The sequence below is a fragment of the Prinia subflava genome, chromosome 14 (assembly GCF_021018805.1).
Source record: "Prinia subflava isolate CZ2003 ecotype Zambia chromosome 14, Cam_Psub_1.2, whole genome shotgun sequence".
Taxonomy (NCBI): Eukaryota; Metazoa; Chordata; class Aves; order Passeriformes; family Cisticolidae; genus Prinia; species Prinia subflava.
Window position 1 is genome coordinate 14,635,050 of NC_086260.1, and position 23,605 is coordinate 14,658,654.

At 42.0% G+C, this 23,605-nt stretch overlaps 1 protein-coding gene across 15 annotated transcripts in view; it reads right to left on the bottom strand.

Annotated features, from left to right (window-relative positions):
- The window catches only part of ATP2B2 (ATPase plasma membrane Ca2+ transporting 2), a 412,644-nt gene that overhangs the window by 25,255 nt on the left and 363,784 nt on the right, over window positions 1–23,605 (bottom strand). For all 15 annotated transcript variants that reach the window (XM_063411251.1, XM_063411249.1, XM_063411250.1 and 12 more), the window contains 6 exons: window positions 21,903–22,082; window positions 20,859–20,946; window positions 14,398–14,504; window positions 13,602–13,793; window positions 3,201–3,414; window positions 673–884 (listed from right to left, as the gene is read on the bottom strand). In XM_063411251.1, coding sequence (XP_063267321.1) covers window positions 673–884; window positions 3,201–3,414; window positions 13,602–13,793; window positions 14,398–14,504; window positions 20,859–20,946; window positions 21,903–22,082 — 993 coding nt within the window. The remainder of the gene's footprint in view (window positions 1–672; window positions 885–3,200; window positions 3,415–13,601; window positions 13,794–14,397; window positions 14,505–20,858; window positions 20,947–21,902; window positions 22,083–23,605) is intronic.

Sequence of the window (23,605 nt, forward strand, 5' to 3'; positions counted from 1 at the left end):
GAGCTGCCACTGCAGAGCAATAATGACAGGATAAAAATAGATTTCTAAATGATAATATCAAATTGTATCAAGTACAGGATGGATGCCAGCAAAAGAATGGATGCAGGAGCAGAAGGAGGAATTCTTAAAGAAGAAAACTTTGGGGAAAATGTGATTATGTTCACTTGTGATGGGACAGCAAATTCAGGAGAGGAACATGAGGAATCACAATCCAGGGGCATTATTGCTGGGAATACTGAGCAGCATTGGGCAGTGGCACTGAACAGAAGAACTGCTCAGCATCAGCTATCTGAAGGCAAATTTGTCTTTTCAAGGAGTAATAAATAATTGTAAAATGCTTTGTTGGTATGCTAATTAACAATTTCTTCTTTAAAAACCATTTACAATATCAATGATGACTGTTATCACTGCACATGCTAAGATTAATTAAAGAATTAACCCTGTTGTAAGGATCAAAATTTCTGTTTTATTAGTATGGCTACATATCATTTCCCATTATTAACACTTGCATTGATTGAGAAAATGCATGAAACCAGGCGGTTCAGCATTAAATGGGCCTCCTGCAGCACTCGGATTTAAATTTTTTTAAAAAAAGAAAACACAAAGAACAGCCCCCACCAACTGGGGGTGGATTTGTGATGAGCAGTGACTGATTCCTGCCCAGAGCATTACCTGAATGGCGAAGGTACCCAGGACAATAGTGCAAAAAATGGGATTTCTGAAGATGCCGTCGAAGACGTTCCTCTCGCCGTGGATCTTGCGGGCGTTGATCTCGTTGAAGAGCTGCATCATGACAAAGGTGTTGAAGATGATGGTGTAGTGCTCGGAGGGAGGGGAGTGAAGAGGGGCGTTCCTCCCACTGTCAATCTTAAACATTTTCTCACCTGGGTGTAAGAGAAAAAGAAAAGTGCCCTCGAGAATGAATCAAAGCAATTTCTACTCCCCTGGCTTTCTTTAGCCTTCTCTGCTCTGCTTTAACACCTTTGCAGGTAAAACTTTTCTTGCACCAATGAGAAAAGCACATCTCAACTGAACAAGAAGCTTTTCAACTCTTTACCTACACAACGTTGTCAGTTCTACTCTTACCTACCCAAGCAGGAAAAGCACTCAAATCTTTCAGGTGTAACAAAATCTTAAGGTCATTGCCAATCTATTTGAATTTTCTGCAGTGGTTAGAAGCCACCCCTGTTCATCAGGTTTTACTCATTTACTAATCCAGTAGCTTCTGCCAAGAATTGAAGGATATCGATGACAAAAACCACAGGCATTCCTGGGTTTAAATTTGATTTATAAATAGATTTGGGGTTGATCAGCAGCAGGCACTGCCATTTAAACTGATAATTCAGCCTTTACTCACAGATCTGACCAATAAAAAAGCAAGATATAACCATGATGAGTAACTGTAAAAATGTGGTGAGTTTTGAAAATATAAAGTTAAGATTTTTTTTATATACCACAGTCTGACAGGACCAGACAGTGAATTCTGGGTTTCTGATGCCTCAAAGACATTTACTGTATGTTGTAACACAATGAATTTCTAAATAAAAAATAAAATTAAATAAAATTAAAAAAAGAGAAAACTTGAGGTACTGGTCTCTGAAGAAACCTCTAACAAAAGAAAGGAAGTATTATTTGATTAAAATAGAAATAATTCTCATTAATTTGAAATTTAATTATGGAAGCACTGAGTTTTGCACATGATGTCACTGCAAAGTTGAGCCTTATGGAGTTCAGAAAGGAAAATACTATTTCCAAGGCTCATCAGAAAATTGTCTGGGGTGTGTCCTTCAAAATATGCAGGAGTTTTCCAAAGACACACAGGAGCAGGGAGGAGAAGCCTGGTTTGTTTTTCACCTGGCTCACTAGAAGTATTTCAAACCATAAAACTCATCAAAAAGCCATTCTAACTCCCCATAAAGTTAACAAAAGTTCTTGTTCCAAGATTCATATCACATGAATTACCAAGATTTTCTTCACCTGTTTTAGAGAACTTGAAATCCCAATTTCCTAAAGCAGATATTCTCAAAACTCCCTGTAAATCTAACAATGTTAGAGACCACCTCTCTTGAGAAACCTGGCAATTCTTTTGGTTTAATTCCACTGTGAACAGATCATCACCTCCTCTGTGCCTCCCAAATAACCTGCCAGATGGCCACAAAGTGGACCAGGCTTTCACAGTGGAGCTCAAAAACCTCCTAAAAATCAGAAATTTACATTTCCAGTACATCTGGAAGACTGTATGTAAGGAAAAAAAAATCTGAAAGACGAGACGTGATTTAACAGCGACTACAAAGTGACAAGAAGACAATACCCAACTGAAAAAAATCATCTGTCCTTTGAGAGGGTTCAGTTATTATTGTAGAGCAACAGAATCTATTATTAGCTCCTACTATTCCCTGCAGCAAGAAACATTTCTCCTCCTTCCCTCCCCTCTCCAAAATACAACCTATAAAAAGCATCCGTTGCCAGCAAGGCCTGAAGAAGAATCCACTAATCCAATAAATTAGACTTTTTGCCCCCTTTTAATATCCATTCCAGAAATTAAATGTCAAAGCAGAGTGTTATTTGTATCACTTAATGCTGATTGCTTACTTTCCATACCACTTAAGATCAACATTACTTCTGGACTGTGGACAACATTTTGCTCTTGGTAAAATGGATCTTAGTTTTTATTGTGGTTTGTTTCGTGGGGTTTGTAAAATTTGTTTTTACGTCCCTGCTCACCGTGGCCAGTCTCACAATGGAATTTCAGTGTGGAAGCAGCAGGGTGGATACTCCTATTAACCTGTTTGACTCCTGTTTAACCCTGTGTGTTCACAGAAATATATCACCTCTCCAATGCTATATTAGCTGTCAATTTTCATGCCTAGAGACTGATTGGTTTTACTAGAACTTTCTCGAAAAAACCATTTCATTCCCAAACTACCACACAACACAACCTTCTACGCTGTGTTTTGACACAAACTTTTGCCAAATCCCAAACCTGTATTTTGTGAGGGGTAAAAAAGCTCAATGAGGCCATTCCCAAGGTAACAACACATGGAAAGTGGCCACAATGTGCCTCCCATCCCACCAACCAGGATGACGAGGGCAGACGTAATAAATGCGTGTTAACTCTTTACGTTTAAACGATCCTGACACATCAGCCACACAACCCAGCTGCTGGTGAGCCCAGCTCCGAGCCGGGGTGAGCTCCTCACCGACAAAGAGCAGCGTGAAGATGAGGGTGAGCTGGTACACGGCGTGGCCCAGGATGTTTTTCATCATGGTGCGCGAGATGAGCGGCTTGTTCCGCCCGTAGGGTTTGCGCAGCAGCAGCGCCTCGGTCGGCGGCTCCGTGGCCAGCGCCAGCGAGGCGAACGTGTCCATGATCAGGTTCACCCACAGCATCTGCACGGCCTTCAGGGGAGAGTCCTGCAGGGGGAAAATCAGGGAGTTTGGCATTTCCAAGGAAAAACTTTTCTAGAAAACTCAAAAATCCCCGCACTGAGCTGCTGGCTCCATGGTCAGCGCCAGTGAGGTGAGCGTGTCCATGATCAGGTTCACCCACAGCATCTGCACGGCCTTCAGGGGAGAGTCCTGCAGGGGGAAAATCAGGGATTTTGGCATTTCCAAGGAAAAGCCTCACTGGAAGATCATTTTTCCCATAGGACTCAAAAATCCCCACACTGAGCTGCTGGCTCCATGGCCAGCGCCAGTGAGGTGAGCGTGTCCATGATCAGGTTCACCCACAGCATCAGCACGGCCTTCAGGGGAGAGTCCTGCAGGGGAGAAACCAGGGAGTTTGGTATTTCCAAGGAAAAACTTTTCTGGTACACTCAAAAATCCCCACACTGAGCTGCTGGCTCCATGACCAGAGCCAATGAGGTGAACGTGTCCATGATCAGGTTCACCCACAGCATCTGCACGGCCTTCAAGGGGGAGTCCTGCAGGGGGAAGATCAGGGAGTTTGGCATTTCCAAGGAAAAGCCTCACTGGAAGATCATTTTTCCCATAGGACTCAAAAATCCCCACACTGAGCTACTGGCTCCATGGTCAGCGCCAGTGAGGTGAGCGTGTCCATGATCAAGTTCACCCACAGCATCTGCACCGCCTTCAGGGGGGAGTCCTGCAGGGGGAAAATCAGGGAGTTTGGCATTTCCAAGGAAAAGCCTTGCTGGAAGACTCAAAAATCCCCGCACTGAGCTGCCGGTTCAGTGGCTGGCACCAGCAAGGAGAACGTGTCCATGATCAGGTTCACCCACAGCATCTGCACTGCCTTCAGGGGAGAGTCCTGCAGGGGGAAAATCAGGGAGTTTGGCATTTCCAAGGAAAAACTTTTCTGGAAAACTCAAAAATCCCCGCACTGAGCTGCTGGCTCCATGGCCAGACCCAGCGAGGTGAGCGTGTCCATGATCAGGACATCTGCTCTTCAGGGGACAGTCCTGAGGGGAAAAACCAGGAGGGTTTGTATTTGCCAGAAAAGCCTCATTTTCCTGTATTTCCCAGGAAAAGCCTTCATTTTTTTTCCCCATAGGACTCAGAAATTCCCACACTGAGCTACTGGGAGCCTTCTTCCATTCCTTCTGCAGGACCAGGAGCACAATGGTCTGAGCAGAGAGAAATTTTCTCCCTGCAGGCATTTAATCAGCACCATTTGCAACCACAAAACTCATGCCAAGCATGACAGTAACTCTTTATAACACTTATTGCAATGCTCTCCCTTCCTCCATGCATGTGCTTGAATTTTCAGCTGAATTTTGGTATAACTAGAGAATCCAAGTTTCTCTCCTGGAAGAAAAATTATATTGAAACAGATGAAAAAGTAACATTTCCTTTATACTAAAACCTACCTGTCTTTCTTTTTTTTTTCCTTTTTTTTCAGAAACAGCTTGAAAATATCAAAAATTTATGGAGCAATTACAGTGACATCTTGATACATTACACTTCAATAAGATCTTTAACAGCAGTGACAGAATGAAAAAAAAAGGCCTGATATTTCGATAAAAAAATAATCTGAAACTTATTAAATTGTATCAAATCTGCAAAAGCAGGACTACCTGTTATTTTACTAGTAAAATAAAAGCATATTTGGAGCTATGGAAATGGAATGAAAAACCCCAGATATTGGTGTTTGAGGTAGGCTGTGGTTTTTGAAGCAGCTCTCCAGTCACTAGAAGGAGCTCTTTCCTCACACAATCCCCTAAAGTCTGTGGTCATAACACAGAGGACTTTAGGTCATGTTTAAAAACCCCCAAATTAACTAAATAAAGCAAAGTACACAGATCTCAGGAGAATGCTGGACAGCTTTTACCAGGTTTTGATGTGTAACTCATTGGGGCAGCTGTGAGGAGAGAGATGTTTCAAGGAGCCAGGGGAGAAAAAACAAAACAAAACAAAACCCAACCTCCTCTGCCTTTAGACTCTGTATAAAACAGGCAGCATTAGCAAGGTCTGCTTCCTGTTGCAAACAGACCATTTTTATCAGGGAGAAAAGAATCACCAAAGTAATAAGGCATCAACATGACAAATTTCATTGTGAAATTGAGTTACTCTGCTGTGTGAAAGCTGGAAGAGGGAGCACTATTTTTATGTATTTCATTACCATGGTGCTGCAGCAGCAAAGCAAAAAAAAAAACAAAAAACAAACGTAGAGGACAGGATGCAAAACAAAGCCAACAAAACTCCCTGAGGATTCTGCCCCTTTCTTCAAAGGGTTAAATGTTCATTTTTAATGAAATACCATAAAAGAACAAGGGCCAACAGGCATTCAGTATCCCAAGGACTGATAGAAAACAAGGGTAAGTGCTTTGGTCTCTTGAGCATCTGGTTTAGATTCCAACTCTCCCTTGAGATAAAATATTATTTCCTCTTAAAAACATATTTTAACACATTTACACAGATTTTGATACATTTCATTTATTAAAAAAAAACCCCAAACAAACCAAACTTTTTGCTTATGCAAAGGGATGGAGAAAAGCAACCTCCTGTTTCTAAGTCTTACAGGTTGGTTCATCGTGGGAGGACAACTAGCATTAACAGATTCTTGACCTCTTGGTTATGAGTTGCATTAACTGGGCTTATCTGGAGAGCTCAGCTCACTCATTTGAAATGCAGCTGCAGAAACAGGAAATGTCTTTGTCTTTAGAGGTGGATGAAGAACTAAAAGTGATCAGCACAAATTTCATCCCAAAGCAAGATTTAATTCATTTTTATTAATGCTAATGGCTCCAACAAAGAGAGTAACTGCAGTAAAAAGTAGTTTGTGGCTGGGGCACACAGACCCTCGATGGGACACAGGTAAAAAGGAAAACATCTTTTCTTCTGCAGAATTATCCTTGTCATGTTTTTGCCTGTCTCATTAATAAGTTTGAGCAACATTCTGTGCTTTGATCTGTTACAATAACTCAATTTCCACTTCACGCGCTAAATTCCCTGTCAATAACCCTAAATTTCCCTGTTGTGTTTAACAGATAGAGCCAGAGATTCGGGTGTCTATCAGGGCCTGCCATGCTCCCAGCAGAAGGGAAAAGGCAGGTTATTTCAGTCTCTAAACCACACAACTGTCATTGGCACTCATCAGTTTTGGCAACAACACGTTGTCACCATTTCACACTGCCAATCACCTTGGGTGCCTGTGGTGCCCCTAATAATTATCTATTATTGGCAGTGCTACGCTGCTCAGTGGAGTGTGAGAGCTCATTCCAGGCTGAAGCCAAAACATTAAATACACATTAGTCTGGGCAGGCAGTGGAATGAAATTGCCACTGCAACTCTATCTGATTTCTGATTAGTTGGTGGAAATTAAGGAAAATTCATATCAGCTAAGGGGCTTAGGCTTCCACTGCAGATTTTAGTCCCTTATGCAAGTGGGATGCAAGTCAACCTTCATTTCTCTGTGTTTTAGCCACTAAATGACCAGCCAATAATTCTTAATTCCCTCTCTGAAAACTTTGGGGATGTGAACCACCCAAAATCACCACTTATTCATCAAATTCCTTTCACTCGACCTTGGAATAGGTTAGCCTTGGCCTAGAGGTAAAAGGAAAATGTCCCTTAAATCAAGTGATGTTACACTTCATCCTGGAAACACTTAGAAGTACAAATGGCCAAAGGCTGGAAACAAACTACAAATCTTTTGTGACATGCAGAGCCTCACAAATTTTAGAGCTTGTTACTTTTGATTTAGATGACAAGCTGCAAGGGAACAAAAAGGTATTTTCACCCTCACCTCCTTACTCCTGTTTGCTGCAGAACACATGCAGGGATTCACAAAAATGAGCATTTCTGGGAGTTACCTTTCTATACCTTAATACAAAAACAGTCACTGTGCTGCTAGATCACACTGTCTGCTAATTGTATGGAAGTGGCAACCTCAATTCCATTTCCACGCCTTGCCAAAACAAAGTTAAACAGTACAGACTTTGATTTTATATTACAGCTTTTCCAAGTTTGCCAGTGCTATTATTTTAGAATTTGCCAAGTACAGTTCTGCAGTAAAACATTATAACCATGTAAATTACTGCCTTATACGTGTAAGTATAGATCATCCTCATTTTTTTGAACAAGATCTGTAAAAACAATCAGTGATTCATGCAGCAGTTCATTACTACAGTGCCTTCTAATTAACATTTAATTTTCCAAACATAATGTCCTATGGAGTCACTGTTTTCAGCTCCTAATGTCTGCTAAAACATTAAGTCTCTCTCAAAGTGCAAGAATAATAATTTGAATGTAAAATGCTAAAACACAGCCTTTCTCTTCCCTTTCTTCTTTTTGAAGAGTTACAATTGCCTCAGCTCTTGGAGCCACAGACCGAATCTGGCACGGAGAGAAACCTGCTTGTTTCACGGCTCCAGCAAAAAGCGATTTCCATTTGAGTGAGCTGCATTTTAAAACCTTCATTTTGTTCATAGCCAGCTCCCTTTGAACAGCTCCAAAGGTAATGAGCCCATCTCCTCTGGGTGCTGTGGGGGACAGGGAGCGCGCGGAGCCCTCCAGAGCTCCGTGGGACACCCAGGGACGTGGAGCAGTGACTCACTGCCAGCACAGAACTCACAGGGACCGTGGGCTGAGCTCCAAAGAACCACCCTCACCAAAGCAGTCAGGGGCTCTGCAAAACTGTTATTCAGAGAATGAAGTCAGAATATAAAAGTTCGTAGCTCATGAATCCACTGGAAAAACAAACGATGGGTTTAGGCTGAGGCAGTGGCTGCAGAAGGGGAAGGACAATTCTGCACAAACTGGGCAAAACCACCACACCCTGATCACACTGAAAGTGTGCAATGGGCACCACAGGGAAGGCAGAGAGAGGGAACTGAATGAGATTAATTAAAAATGAGGTGAATGAGCCCAGCTCAGCTGCACTGAGCCATACAAACCTCTCTGGGAGAAACCAGAGGTGTGAACTCCTCCAGGGTTTGTGCACACACAGAGCTAAAACTGATGCCTCAAGTTTTATCTTCCCTGTATTCCAGCCCCTGTGCTGCCCAGGGTGCAGCTCTGAACTCACACTCAGGGTCACTGCACACAGCAGGGACACAAAACAAATCCTTCTCCTGCTGCACACCAAGGACAACTTTCAGCCCCAAAGCACAAACAGGGGTGGCTGGAGGGAGGAACAAGAAGGATGGGACCTCCCAGCCTGGAGCTGGAATTGGACAATTAAACCCCAATATGCAAATGAACCAAAACTGATCAAAGTGTGAGACCTTGTGACCATTTGTCCATTTTTGTGACCATTTTGGGTCCATTTTGGGTCCATTTTGTGTCCATTTTGGGTTCATTTTGTGACTATTTCGGGTCTACTTTGAGTGTAGCCCTGGCCAGGCTCTTGTCCTGCCCAAGGTGTGCCCTAAAGGCCTTTCAATAAATCCCTGCTTTATTCTCTGGCTCTGCCCAGTCTCTGTTCCAGGTCAGCCTGCCCAAGGCATCAAAACCACCCCTGCACCCCAGGCTGAGGGCTCCTGAGTCAGCTTCCCACCAGAGACTTCTCCAAGCTGTGTTTTCCTGGATGACCCAGATCTCAGAGCTCCTTACGTAATTACAGGCTCACGACACAGAAGTTCCTTATTAGCTGCAAATTCAGCTCTTGTGGCTTACAGGCTGAGCTGCTGTAAACTGAAACAGGGCCCCGTGTAAGTGAGATCCCTTGGAGGGGTGGCTGTGGCAGCAGCTGTGCTAAGCTTGTCAGCAGGTGACACTGGATCTGTAATTCTTATGCTGCTTAGAATATGGTTGCTGTCACCTTAACATGACTTCGTGCTGGGAGCCAGGGGAGACAAGAGAAACAACCCTTTGCATTAGTGCTGTGGATAATAAGTTCTTTGACAGCCCACTGTGAGTCCTGCATGAGCTTTCTGTGGCACTGGAGCGGCGCAGAGGGTCACAGACACTCTGTACACATCTCTATCTGCTGAAATGGCAAACCAGGACAAAGCAGAAGCTGTAACTATGGTAGAGATTCTCTACCAGCAGCATCTTCCTGAAGCAGGCATTGGGCAGATGAAAAATAAAGTGCTATTTGCTTAAAATTAACAGAATTATACTAAGCAGCAGTTCCCTGAAGTGGAACTGGCAAGGACCCTCACTTCATTAATCCATTCGAGGAAAAAAAGCAGCAGATTATTAAAATGGCCACTAATGGTCCCAGGTTCTGCCTAATGTTTTTCTTAAGCCTCTCCATGGCCTCCCAAGGTGCTCTGGACCAAACAAATCATCTCCTGCGTGGGCAATGCACTCTCTGGGTGCCCCTTGGAGGGCTGGCTTCACTCCCACCACGCTCACACAGTCATTAATTAATTCATTAATACAGAATTGCTGCGGTTTCACTTGGAGTCCTGCAGGGAGATGACCACATCCTCATATTTACATGTGCACCAGAGCAATTGCAGGATCAAGACTGAATAAAATTAAGCCCATTAAGTTGCAAAGCACAGGCCAAGTGTTAATAAAAGATTAGTCCAAGCAAAGATTTTATTATCTTTGCACTTCCTTTAAGCACAATACAAAAAGAGTAGGTGAGAGTAAAGGATGTTTCTCCCTGAAGCATCGCAGTGTGCTGGTTCCAAACTGCAGCACAGATTATTTGAGAGGTGGCATGAGGAGGAACAGAACAAATGTTATTACCTATAGAGAATATTTTCTCATTCTAGGTATGAAATGTCACCAAAAGGACAGCCTGTGTAATGCTCATTAACCTGAATATTAATGATGGACTGAAATTATATTCTGCATGTCAGAGAAAGCCAAACAGACCACCTAAATCAAAGGAAAACTCAGTCCAGTGTGGATTTTCTTTATGTTCCTTTTGAAGGTCACAGGAAGGTGTGCTGCTTTTGGAAGCTCTAGATTTAAGCTCAGTTTGTTTGCTAAGGACTAAAACATTTTAGTCAAAACCTTTCAGTCAGAGCTGTGCACAGTGCTGCAGATTTGGATGTACATGTGTGCACCTAGAATGTTGGAGGCAAGATTTTTTGGTGGAGTCCCCCACTTTGTGCTGGAGCTATTTTCATGGCAACCAGAGGGTACAGCATGTTCCCAAGTGCAATTTTTAGCAAAGCTTTCAAGCCAGACAGAATGTCCTTTGGCTGGCTGGAGTCAAAGCCCAACACAATAATGTGCATTTGTGAGGCAAAACCCTTCTTGAATGGGACAGAACCGGGAGCAGCTCGAGGTTTTTCACTCTGAGTGTAAACAGTGGCAAAGGACAGAACTGCTGCCTTTTCTACTTCCATTTCCACTTCAGCTTCTCCCACAGCTTTTCTTAGGGTTGCCTCTTTAGTGCCAAATTAGGGAATTGCACAAGAATCTGCTTGCAGAGCAACCCAGGAGTGCCAGGAGGTGTCCACCAAAACCTGTGAGCAGGGATAACAAACCCACAGATGGTTTCACACAGCTCTGGGGCAAGAGAAATGCACTGGCCTGACCCAAATCCTTCTAGAAACCAAAGGAATGATTCAAAGGGTGAAAAAAGCTCCAAAATCAAAAAGGGGAACATGCTTGCACTGATAATGCACTTCACATCCACTTAGATTCGATTCAACATAATCCTTGCACTGATCCAGCAATGTTTAACCTCTTCAGGGATAAAAAAGGATTATTTGGTTAACAATTATTTGGTTAACTAAAAGGTTTATTTGGTTAACGACTAGAATGAGTTTCCCTTCATGTTTTCACAAAACAACTGAAGACATGCTGGGCATTGACCAAGAAATTTCACCTTAAAGAAGTATTTATAGTCAGACACTGACAGTCAATAAAATCAGCTCCAGTGATGGTGCTGTCACCACCCTGCTGTCAGCACCTCGTTCTGGCTTGTTTTGTACCACTTGTAAAATCCTCCCAGAGTTTTAGTCCTTATTCCTTACCAGCAGCAACCATTTCACAGCTGGACATTTTCTTAATAAGCTGGAAAACATTTCCAAAGGGAAATCCATCCAACTTTGCTGCAACACCACGAATTTTGTCCCTCAGCACAGGCCCAGTGGTGACAGCAAGGGACCTCTGAATGTCAGCCAGGGCGCAGGAGAAGTTTGACCTCGTGGGCTTGTTCAGGTGCCTGGGTTTCTGGTTGCAAGGATCAGTTCCATGATCCCAATGTAAGTCTAGCCTGGAGCAGAGCTGATGACTTATTCATTGTTTTCTCAGGTGTGCCTGGGCTGAAATGTACCTGCTGGAACAGGTATGGGCATCTGGGTGATGCTCCACGAGGGAAGCATCAGCTTTCCCACAGTGCATCCCAGCCCAGGGAGGCATTTTGTGACAGCGCCTGCCTGCAGCATCTAAAATATACATTATTTTAGGGACTGACAGCACTAAACCCCACATTCTGTGATTTTCTCTTTAAAACAAATACCTTACACTGTACTGCATATATCCTGTTTACTCTCTAGAGGAAAAAATTATAATTTGAGAAAAAAACATGTTTGCTTTGAGATACAATTCTTGCAAATGACCTGGACATGTTGCATGTTCACCAGGACTGCACTGAGGGATTAATGGAGTGGAAGAAAGAGAGGTCTAAGTCCAACCCTGTGTCTCATTTAATTGGTTTGTCATCTGCATATGGAATTAAAATTAACTGCCTGAAAGCAACAAAATAATTTTATCGGTCAAAAAGATTGGGGTTACTTCTGTGTGTCAGCACTGCTGTCTTGAAAATATCCTCATTCCATAATGCATTTTAAAAAATGTATTTATTTATTTATTTATTAGTGAAGTATTCTGAGAGGAAAAGGCAAATTCACATAACCTGCTCCTTTCTCAATTCATGGTGTTTTCTGTTTGACCAGAAAACAGGCTCAGGGATGACAACACTAAGGGAAGCAAAAAAGCTCCTAAAAGCAAGTTCTTTTTGGAAAAAAAGATGGATTAATCCAGTCTGACGTCAGCAGCTCTTTAACCCTCAGCAGCCTGATCCTTGGAATGCTCAGGAGATTTTCCAAAGGTTTTGATGCCATGACAATTTTTTGCCTTTTCTTTTATATACCTTTTATGTATTCTCAGTGTCCTTAGCATGCATATTTGTAATTCCTTAAGTCTGATAACTTAACATAGCCCTGATATTCTGTTAAGCCAGAAAACCAAACATCCTAAAGGCCCTGCAGTTAAGAGGCACAAAGACCTGTGTGATCTTGAGAAACCAAGGTCCCCTCTGAAAGACAACCTGTAAACCAACATTAAGCCCATCCAGGAAAAAATATTCAAGATAAAAAGAACTCATGCTATTCATTCAAGCAACTCATTGGGGCATGTTTGTTGCATATGCTAATTTGTAAGGTCTATAAAATTGTATACACGACCTGTCGTGTGCACACATTTCAGCGTGCTCCACCTTGGTGAAGTGCAAAAACAAATCCTTCTTAAATACCATAAAAATCCTTATTAAATACTGTGGGAAATGGATTTGTAGGGAATTCTCAAAGCCTGACAGAAGGCTCACACAGTCTTGTGCATCTGTATGCAAACTCTGGGATAAGAAATGCTGATTTAGAAATGCCATGGAATAGGGCAGACATTGTTGAGAGAGAAATGGAACTGGAAACAAGTTTCAAAGGATGGCCTTGGAAATAAGACCGGATACTTTGGAGAAATAGAACTATGAAATGTTCTATTTGAACATTTGAAATGTGAACTGCAGTGAAATGTGCACTGCAGTAGGGCCCATGAGGGGTAATTTTAGATGATTGGCTTTAAGGCATCAACAGCATTGTGTGGCAAAAGCCGATAGGCCAAGAAATGCTTATAATGTATTGTAATTAGGAAATAGTTTGGTTTCTGATTGTGATGATGTGAATTGTAACATCTGCACTGTCTCACCCTTCACATGAGACTGAAAATGGAATAAAAGTCTTTCAAATGCCTCTCAGCTGCCCCATCTCTGGGTCAGAAAAATGCATAGTCTGACAAAAAAATACCAAGGTAAAAACCCTTCATCCCTTACCCGTGTCTAACTTTTCATTTTGAGACCCAGCAAAAGGCATCAGCTCACTTGCTGCGTGCAGAGAGGGAATAAAACGCAGGGCCCCAAATGCTGGGAGAGAGGGGATCCCTGGAGGACCCGGCAGATCCCGGCAGGATCCCGGCAGGATCCCGGCAGGATCCTGGCAGGAAGGGCTCACCTGGGTGATGCAGGCGCCCGTGAAGGCCACGATGACGGCCACGATGTTGACGGTGAGCTGGAACTGCAGGAACTTGGAGATGCTGTCGTAGACGTTGCGGCCCCACATGACGGCCTTGACGATGCTGCTGAAGTTGTCGTCGGTCAGGATGATGTCCGACGCCTCCTTGGCCACGTCCGTGCCCGCGATGCCCTGGGGAAAGGGGTTGGGAATGAGATTTCCTGCAGGACAGCAAAAAACCCTCGTAGTCAAAGCCCACAGCTTTTTATATTTCCTGGAACTTTGCTAATTCGGCCTGGTTCTGAAGTGAATTAGGCCGCAGAAAAGGGAATTGAGAGAGAGCAGAGGAATTCATGTGGTGATGGCTCTGAGTATTTTATCAGCTTAAAGACTGCTGATCATCTGAGTTATTTCTGTCATTCATGACTGATTTATTATCCGTAAATAAAAGTGAGAATTATGTGTCTTCATATATGGTCAGAGGAAGACACCTTTCCAATTAGCGGTGGATTTTACCACAGCGAAAAAGAGGTCTAGTGTTGTGAAGAAAAAGTTCATTTTTCTGCCTGGGCACAGGATTCTGCATAAAGCAAATAATTAACTAGACAAACTCCTGAAGAAGTATCAAAACAAGCAATGCCAGTGAATGCAAGTGAATTAAAGGATTCTGAGTGAATGTAACTTCTTCCCACCAATATATTTCTTCACTGACAAGTAATAACTAAGAAACTTCACATTTAATGAATTGAAGAGCCCTTACAGCAAATTCATAACAGCACAAATATCAAGATTATACCATTGCAAAGCCAACATCAGCTTTTTTAAGTGCTGGTCCATCGTTGGTTCCATCCCCAGTCACAGCTACCACCTGCCTCTGTTCCACCTGTGTGCTGTCAATAATACCTGCAAAAAATGTAAATATGGGCGTGTGTTTACAGACAGTTATGGGCAATAATTAGCAAGATAAAACATCCCTGTTAAAAGCAGTGTCTGTATAATACAGACTGGATAGCACCACACAGTTTTACAGAGATTAAAAAGGGAGATCTTTAAGGAAAATAACGATGAAAGCTGTGGCATCACCACCATCCACTACTAAACATCACCATAGGAATTTACACGGAAAGTTCTGATCCTGCATCATCAACACATCAACAAAACCTGCACAGGCCTCAAAGGGAACGAGAGCAGCTCATTATGTGCTTCTGGCAGATTCCTGCTATTTAAAGTTTTGTGTCACAGCCCAGCACTGATCAAACATCGATGGGAAGGATTTGCCAAAGACTTAAGTTCATGTTTAGGGCTCTCCTAAACTGGGACCAGCTGTAATAGCAGCTGTACTAAGAGGCCTTTGTAACCTAAAGATAACAAAAGTCATTGATGAATTTTATTTAGCTGGAAAATTTTAGCAGCCGTGTTCAATTCTGCCAAACAATGATTAAGGAGATATAAACTAATTATTTAAATTCTGGAACCGAGCATTTTAATAAATAGATATAATAAAATAATTTCTACTTTCATTTTGAGATCATTTGAGATAAAAGAAAACACTTTTCACTTGGTGAATCAAGTTTTTCACACAACAAGGCTGCAGGGAATTATTTTCCACTTATGCAAATAGGGAAAGTCAGGAAAATAATGAAGAATTTTTCAGAGGCTACAGAAGCAGCTCAGGTTTTTTACAGGGTGAAGATAATTCACTACTCATGTTTCTATTTCCATGTCAGGGTCCATTTGAATACAAGTCCAGAGCACAGGATTGTTGTGTAGGATACAAGAACATTTTTCCATATAGATAACTTTGGGGAGGAAAATGACAAAATTCCTTTTGCTAACACATTTTGCACAAAGTCGTTACTTCCAAAAACAATTATCCAAACCTACCCAGTGTGAAAAGCTTTCACTCTGCTCGGAAAAAAAAATATCTCCCATATCAGATAACCAAGGAGAAATAGGAAATTGCAGATTACAGAGCAATAGCTGCCTCTTGGCAAGGTTCAGGCTTATCAGGCACCAGAAGATTGCAGTGCCCTGTGCAAGCAGCTAGTGCCCTGTATTTTTCAGACTTATGAAAAATGAGAAAAAAAGCCCTATTCACTTTCCACTGGTAGTATGATCTCAGAAAAATGGCAATTACTCTGATAAGATCTTATAATTAGAGCTTTCAGTTTGTTGGGGTGATTTGCCTTTGGTGTTACTAAATAAACAGGAACATCATCTGTCACTACTGTTAAAAGCATTTACTTGGTCTGGTTATTAACACATCCTTTGATCTTAAATTAATAGTTTAAGGTTCTGAAAAAAAAAAAAAAAGTCATTAAAATCTCTGTCTCATTAAGGTATTAACTGCTCCAAGGAGGTCGACAGTATCTGCTCACAACCGGGTTCCAAGTGGGAGCACAACCCAAATCAAGCTGAAGAGGCTGGAACAAGTGATCTCCTAATGGAGATAAATTAATATAAATAATGACTGTTGATGACTGTGCCACCAGCTGCCCTCCATCAGCCAATCCCTGCGTGCTGCCAAGTCATTCACAAGGTTTAGCAGTCATTCACAAGGGTTAGGAGACACTTTTATCCCAAAAAACCCACAAACTTTGCAGCCAGGAGGAGCCCAGCACCGCCCAGAGCACAGACCTGAGTGCAGCCATGGAAAACCAGACATAGAAAGGTCTCAGGTTTCATCAGCACCTGAGCCCAGAGCTTCCCTGCAGTGCCCACTGGGAGTGCCACAGGAAATGTGGAATTCTGGGGATGGAAGAGAGAAGCTCTTTGCAAAACTCCCATCTGTATGCCAGACAATTCTCTAAAATGGAGCAGCAGTGATTATTTGGGATTCAGAGGATTTACCACAGCTCTGCTGACACTCCCTGACTTGTGCCTGCTCTTTTTAATCTGTTCCTCCTCCCTGCCTCCTCCTCCCTGCTGAATGTTTGCCTTCTTTCCAGCACGTGCCTCCTTCCAAACACATTAAGGTTTGTTTTTAATATTCTGTCAATGGCTGTGATAAGGTTTCACTTCAAGAACTTTCTTCAGCACTGAGAAGAAATGTGCACAGATAAAATTCAGAGTGTGAAGACACCAAAGAGAAGAAGGATGCCCAGGAAGGGCTCTCCCTCTGCAGTCCTGAGCTGTGGGGATCAATCTCTGGTGTGATCACAGAAAAATGTGACTGGGGGCATGAGCTGACAGGCTGCAAGTAAAGACAACATTCCCTGGCCTTTGCACTCAGTCCAAGGGGCTGGAAAGAAGCTCCAGTATTAATTAATCATGTCTAACAACCAGGAAATTTCTTCCAACTCTAGAGCTTTACTCCAATTGAATGCTTACATATAGAATTTTAATAAAAACAGGTTTTCACGGGGAATTCTTCTACTCTCAGCAAAGCCTCCTGCCAGAACAGCCTTTGCTCTTTCATTGGCCTCCTCCCTCATGTTGAGCTGTTTGGCCATGACTTTCTTCTGTCAGAGAGAATTTCACTCAACAGCCCCAGGAGCACACCTAGGGCAGAACACGACAGCGTTCCACGCAGGGATCCCGCTGATGTGGCAGGAATTTGGGCAGGAAATGTGGGCAGGAATTTGTCCTGCAGCTTGCATAAGACACGAGTTTCTCAGAGCAAGCAGCTTGTGTCAGACGAGGGCAAAGATCAGATTTAAAACAACCGTGCAGAGCCGTCAAGAAGGGCTCTAAATGCATAAGCCTGCTATAAAAAGTACAAAATACAAAATGCAAAACTGAAATATATCCTCCATCTCCCACCTTCCTCCCATTTAACACTAAGTAAGCATTTAATCAAATCCCCTCAGGATAATAACTTAGGGAATGTTAACCAGCAGTGTCTTCTGCACCCATGGCTCAGCTCAAACCCGTCACAGCCAGCCCCAGGTTCTCCCTTTGTCACAGGACAAATGCAGCTCCATTTAAACAATCCTTGCTTCTCACCCTTAGAGCTGCACCAGTAAGAAACTCCTGGGAGTAAAAAAATATCCTGGTTTGGAGATTTCTTTCTGTCTCAACTGCTTAAAACAGGCAGGAAAATTCAGCTCCAGCTGAGGATTTCAGAGCTGCAGCCCAGTTCAGGGTTAGAGAGGCAGGAAAAGCTGATCCTCCCACAGGCTCACCCAGATTTGTGTTTCTCTGACAAGCTAAACACAGGTACAGCCATGAATTTTCATAAACACGTCTTCTTCAGGATAGTTTTTAATGTTTCCAAACTTCTGGAAGCTCCCTGCTAATGTAACAAGAATTTGCAAAGTCTGTCTGAAGGGGAAAGCTCAAATTTATTTCATTAACATGCTTGGGTATCTTCCTGAAGAGAGGTTTAAATGTTAAAATAAAAATGTTCTGTATTACATCACAGACAGCATTGGGAATTAGGTGAAAACTCCTCTCCAAAGTTGAGGATAGCAATTAACACAATTTTCTGTAGTTTTATTATTCTACCCATTTCATGGCTTTCCACGTTAATGAGGTTATGAACATACTACAATGCCATACAATAATAGTTGAAATATTTTAGTAGTTAAGGGTAATTATTAAAAATCTTTTCTTCCTAAAGTTCCCTTTCTGTTTGATAACAAATTAGCCCTCTATGAGAATAGTTGTTTTTAATACCACCACCAAAAAAAATCCAGTCTAATTTAAATATATTGGAAGGCACTGGTTCTTTAACTGGTAAACTGAGTATTTCTTTGATCTTTTCTATACGTTCTAATGATATTTCCCATCAGTGTTAAACAGTTGTTTCCCATAGTGTTTTTAAAAGACAAACTGACAATTTTGAATTATTTCACCAATAGCACTGTAACCTCACATCAGTAGAAATGATCCGTGGTTTTACTTGTTATATTTTGAAAAAGAGTTAAAAATATGAAATTCAAAACCCATCCCAGATTGTCCTTCAGTGGGACTGAGATTTTGGGTTCTGTGAAGCAGTTTGTGGTGATAAACCCCTCTGATGGGTGTTTTTCCAATCTACCTCTGTTTCAATGCCATAAGTGTTTGACTTCAGCTGAAATGCTGAACCGTGCCTTTCTCTGGTCCCTCAGCAGTAGTGAAAACAAAAGTGAAAAATAAAAATGATCCTTTTGCTGGGTGGGATTGTGCTATGTTAAGGAGAAAAAAAGATTCCCTCCAGCAGCTGTATGTCATTAAAAATTAAATATTAAAAAAAAAGGTTTATTTTCTGATGTGCGTTTTTAGCCTAGAGCAGATAAAATACATCAAAGGGAGAAAATCCTCCCAATCCCTCAAGTGTCTGAGAAAAACATAACATTTTAACAAGAGGCCCAAAAGTAGTGAACATTTAAATAGTTTCTTGTAACTTTTAATGGCCCTTGGAGTATTACCAGCCAAAAAATTCCACCATGATTTCCACAGACCCATTCTTGAACTTTGTTAAGACACTTAATTGCTCTCTCGACCTTGTCACATCATCAAAACATTAATTGTGGTACTTGCATGTGGCATTCAGAAGGAGTAAATATCTTTTGGGCTGTCAAAGTGCGTATGCTACAAACCATCAACTATTTGCTGTTCCCTTTTTCTCCAGCTCTTTATTGATTTCAATTACCCTGGCAGGCAAAGGTTTCCTTCTCCTCTTGAGGGAAAATCCTGAATGATTCAGACAAGCGCTCCTGAGGGACTTGGTTAATCCACTTAATGAAACACAAATTGTTGTGTTTCTGAAACAAATCAGCTGCTGGGCTGAGCAAGGGCTGCTCTCAGGAGCAGGATTTGGGATGCACGGCTGAGGAGACTTCAGCTGACCTTGTGCAGGTCTAACGCTGACCCACAGAGGCAAAAATGTTCTCCAAACTTTTCCAGTCCTGAGCAAAGCTCTTCCGGAAAACTATTTTGGAGCACACCTCCCCCAGAAATACATATTATTTATTAATTACACATAGGTACTGCCAGACTGATAAATTGTCTACATTATAAGATATTCATATAAAAGGTTGGGATGGAGATGACACATTCTGTCTCCAGCTGCTCCATCCAGCACCATGCCACAGTTCCCTGGAATGATCCATATTTCCACCTGGCCTCAAGCCCAAAGGACCCAACTGATCCAACCTTCAAATTCACAATGGAACTTCTGCTCTAAAGTCATTCAGGCATTTTTCAAGATTGCATGATGCTCAAAAGCCTTTGTAATCAGTCATGTATGGAATTGTAGAAACGAAACCTAAAGGATTCCTGACCTAAATGTGGATTATTATTGGAGTAGTCAACCAGCTGAAAACAGGTAAGTGATCAGCTGGATCTTAGCCTGAACTTTAGCTGCTCCTAGAATTGCTAAAAGGGGCTCTCCAGATTTCCCAGGGTCTTAGCAAAATATTCCAGCTCTTTCTTCATCAGGAAGCCAGGAAACAGCAATCTGCTGATGGGGCTTCCACCTGAGCTTGGCCAAAAATGAGTTATTCCTGCTCAGAAACTGCCTGATTTCATCAGCCGTGAAGTGTGAGCCTCAAAGTCAACTGAATAAATCATCAAAAGAAAAGAGAAAACTGCAAACCAATCCCTCTTTATGGGGTGCATTCCATCTGCAGGCAGTGTGGGGGGAGAATGGAGTTTGTATGGTGCAGGTCCTATAGGAAAGATTCTAAAAATACAAGAATTTAGGGGAAGCCAATGCAAATTCACAATTAGATGAGCCTATAGGAAAAATGGAATTGGCTGAAAATCTCCATCTCCACTGGGCAGCTCCCAGTTCCACCATCCCAATTACTGCTGTTGTGACAGGAAAAGGGTTTTTTTTCTCTTTGAATACTCTATAAGATAATTGTGGGCAAAGAGGTGGACTGGAGTGACTGGATTCACTCCAAATGAGAAAGAATTTTGTTTCCCTCATAAAGCTGTGCAGGCAAAGACAAAATATCCATGTCCCCTCTTGTTTATATCTCATTTCCCAGCAATATTTCCTTTGTGCCCACCAAAAGCACATTTCCCTTCCCAGCTCAAGCCTCATTCCAATTAAAAGTCACAAGGCAAATATGAGATTTCCCAAATCCACTTGCCAGACATCCTATTGGTATTTCTCTTATCCCTGCCAAGCAGTTTCCAATCATTTTCCATATCAAGGCTGAGGTAGGACACAAATGCAAGAGTGCAAAAAAACTTCCTTATGCGGTATTGGGATGTGCAGGTAAAGGTGACAACTCAGGTGGATTGTAACAGTGAAATGAAAGAGGATGAAGAGCTTCAAGACATTTATCATTGATTTCCACCCCCACAAAAGCAGTTTGCACCCACCTTTCACCAAAGTGTGTTTGTCCGTGGGGGAAGAGCGAGCCAGCACCCGGAGCTTTGGCCAGATTTTGTCAATCCGCTCCTGCTCGATCTGCAGGGGGGACACAAAAAAAGAACTCTGAGAGTAAAACCTGTGATAAGCAGAATTTATGTTATTGTGTCTGGAAATTTATCTCATTGCTCAAAGTTGCAGCTTTTCTCCAAAAGCACAGACAAGTTCTAGCAGCCATCAATGCTTCAAGTGAGTGAAGACAAGGCCAGCACCAACAGGGCTAACACAGGTAAATTTTCCCACAATACATATCCAGCCTTTCTTATCATCTTTATGGATAATTCCACCCACAATCATCACTCCAGATAAAGGATGGTGCAGTTCCTCAAAGCTGATCAAACCTGAGTTGGTTGTTCTATTCCACATGAGAACCCAAATCCTTCATTTAGCACCAATAATGGCAAGATTTTCTTGTGTAGCAACAGGAGCAAAGCCAAACCTGTTGCATTTATTAACATTCCCAGTATTCCATCCATCAGTGCAGAGAGAAGATGACTCCACTCATTTTTGATGGACTCAAGAGCCACCATAGATTTTTCTTTTTCAGAACTGTGTTTGAGCTCCATTTTTGACAAGGAGTTAAAAATCTTCCAAAGAAGAGATTTTTTTTTTCAATGCAAATCATTGCTGTGAGTACATTAAAGAAAGTGGAATAAATTAAAGAAATGAGAGGAGCTGGTTTTCAGTTCAGATTGCATTTTTAGGAGCAAAATTGCTGTTGAGTTCCTTCTCCTCCTTGCCATAAACCTGCTTTAACGGGCTTATCTTTCATTTCTTGTGGCGTAGTGCAGTGGTTCTAAAAACTGCAGAATGAGGCCAGCACTGAACTGCTCCTGGAAGAGTAAAGACTGAAATTTCACCGCTGTTTTGAATTGCAAAAATTTAGTGGGAGAACAACCCAGGGATTTTTCCAAGCAGTCTTTACTCTTTATGAGGCACACGCATACACGTGCGCACAGGAGAACATTCCGGTGTTTTCCGTGGGTTTTGTTTACCTCTCCCTTCTCGTTCCGGATCCTCCTGTTGAACTCCTTCCCCTCGAGGCACAGGAAGTCCTCTCCGGGGTGGATGATGCCACATTTGATGGCGATGGCACGCGCAGTGTTGATGTTGTCCCCGGTGACCATGCGCACGGTGATCCCGGCTCGCTGGCACTTCCGGATGGCTTCTGGCACCTGCAGGTGAGGCCTCAGGGTTACAGATTTTATACTTTTCAAATCCTGTGCTGCATTAGTGCATTGCTCTAAACCCCGTATAAAGTGTTAGTTAATTGTCTTCACATTCACAGACAAAACAATCCCTCTGAGTCTGGAACTCAAGGACACCTCACTGGTTCACACCTCGAAAAGTACAAACAAAAATGAACAGGGAGGAGCAAACTGGGGGTAAATTACTTCATTACCTGAAGCTGTAATTAACCTGAAGTTGGAGCATTAACCACTGATATGTAAATGGCCCAAACTGATAATTATCTGAAAAACCCGTGACCATTGTCCATGCTGGGTGCAGCCCCTGGGAGGCTCTGACTGCCCAAGGTGTGCTACTGAAGGCCTTTAATAAATACCCATTAATACCTTTAATAAATATTAAATTCATAATTATTACTAATAAATAACAAATATCTTTAATAAATAAGAGAAAAAAAATACTTAATTCTCTGAACCTTGCCCAGGCTCTGCTCTAGGGAGCTGCCCCAAGGCATCACAGAAGCAAGGCAAGGGCAAAGAGAGCTCTTGGATTGGAGATAAAACACAAGGCAGGTGTTCCCATCCAGAAAAAATTCAGGCTAAGAAACGCCTGAAGCAGCAAGAGGAATCAGACGTGTTTTATTGTTACCTGACTGTTGTGAGTTGGGGTTACTCCACAGGCAAGGAAAATCTTGTGTTAAGAAGCACTAAAAATATCTTTTACATCAGTTCCTTAAATTTTCTCCTGGCTTGAATAAAAATGAGTGCTCTGCAGCTTTTTTGACCTTTAGCAAGCTGAACATAACTACTCAACACGTGTAAATGTGAATGGAGAATACAAAGATTTTGTACAGAAAATGATTTTACTCCTGATCCAAACCTTCCTTTCAACAAGATTTTTAAAGTTACTGTGATTAGCACTGCTTAATTCATGCTTATCAACAGGTGGAATTCCTAAATACAGGAGTTTAAAATTAGTATTTTATATATTTCAAAATCATGAAAATGAAGCCTGGCTTTACTGATGCCTTTTTCTGCATGAGATAAATTTCTGCTGCACAGGAAATGTATCAGGGAGAGAGAATTCAGGGTGTAGCAGGGGCTGTGAGATTAAAGTAGAGGCTCCATTCTGACTTGGCATCATATACATGTTATTTAAGAAAAAAAAAGAAAGATTTCAGGAATTAGAAGAAAAGATTGATTCCTAATAATTAAATAAAGCTGTTTCAAAACAGTTACTTTGGTAAATGAAGGCTAGAGAAAAGTTCCATGTCTATGGCTCAGTTTCAGATGGGGAAAAAATTCTGTTCCCTTAAACTACATCCTAATTAATGATAATTTCTAAGTAAATCTCACTAATTAATCCACTCTCGTCACATTTTTGCATTATTGGTATGAAAGCACTATTTCTTCAAGAGAAAAACAGCAATATTATTTAAATTGGGAGAATAAGCAAAGTGTTTAACATGTCCAGAACAGCCTGGATGTCGTTCTTCAGCCGAGCACCACTT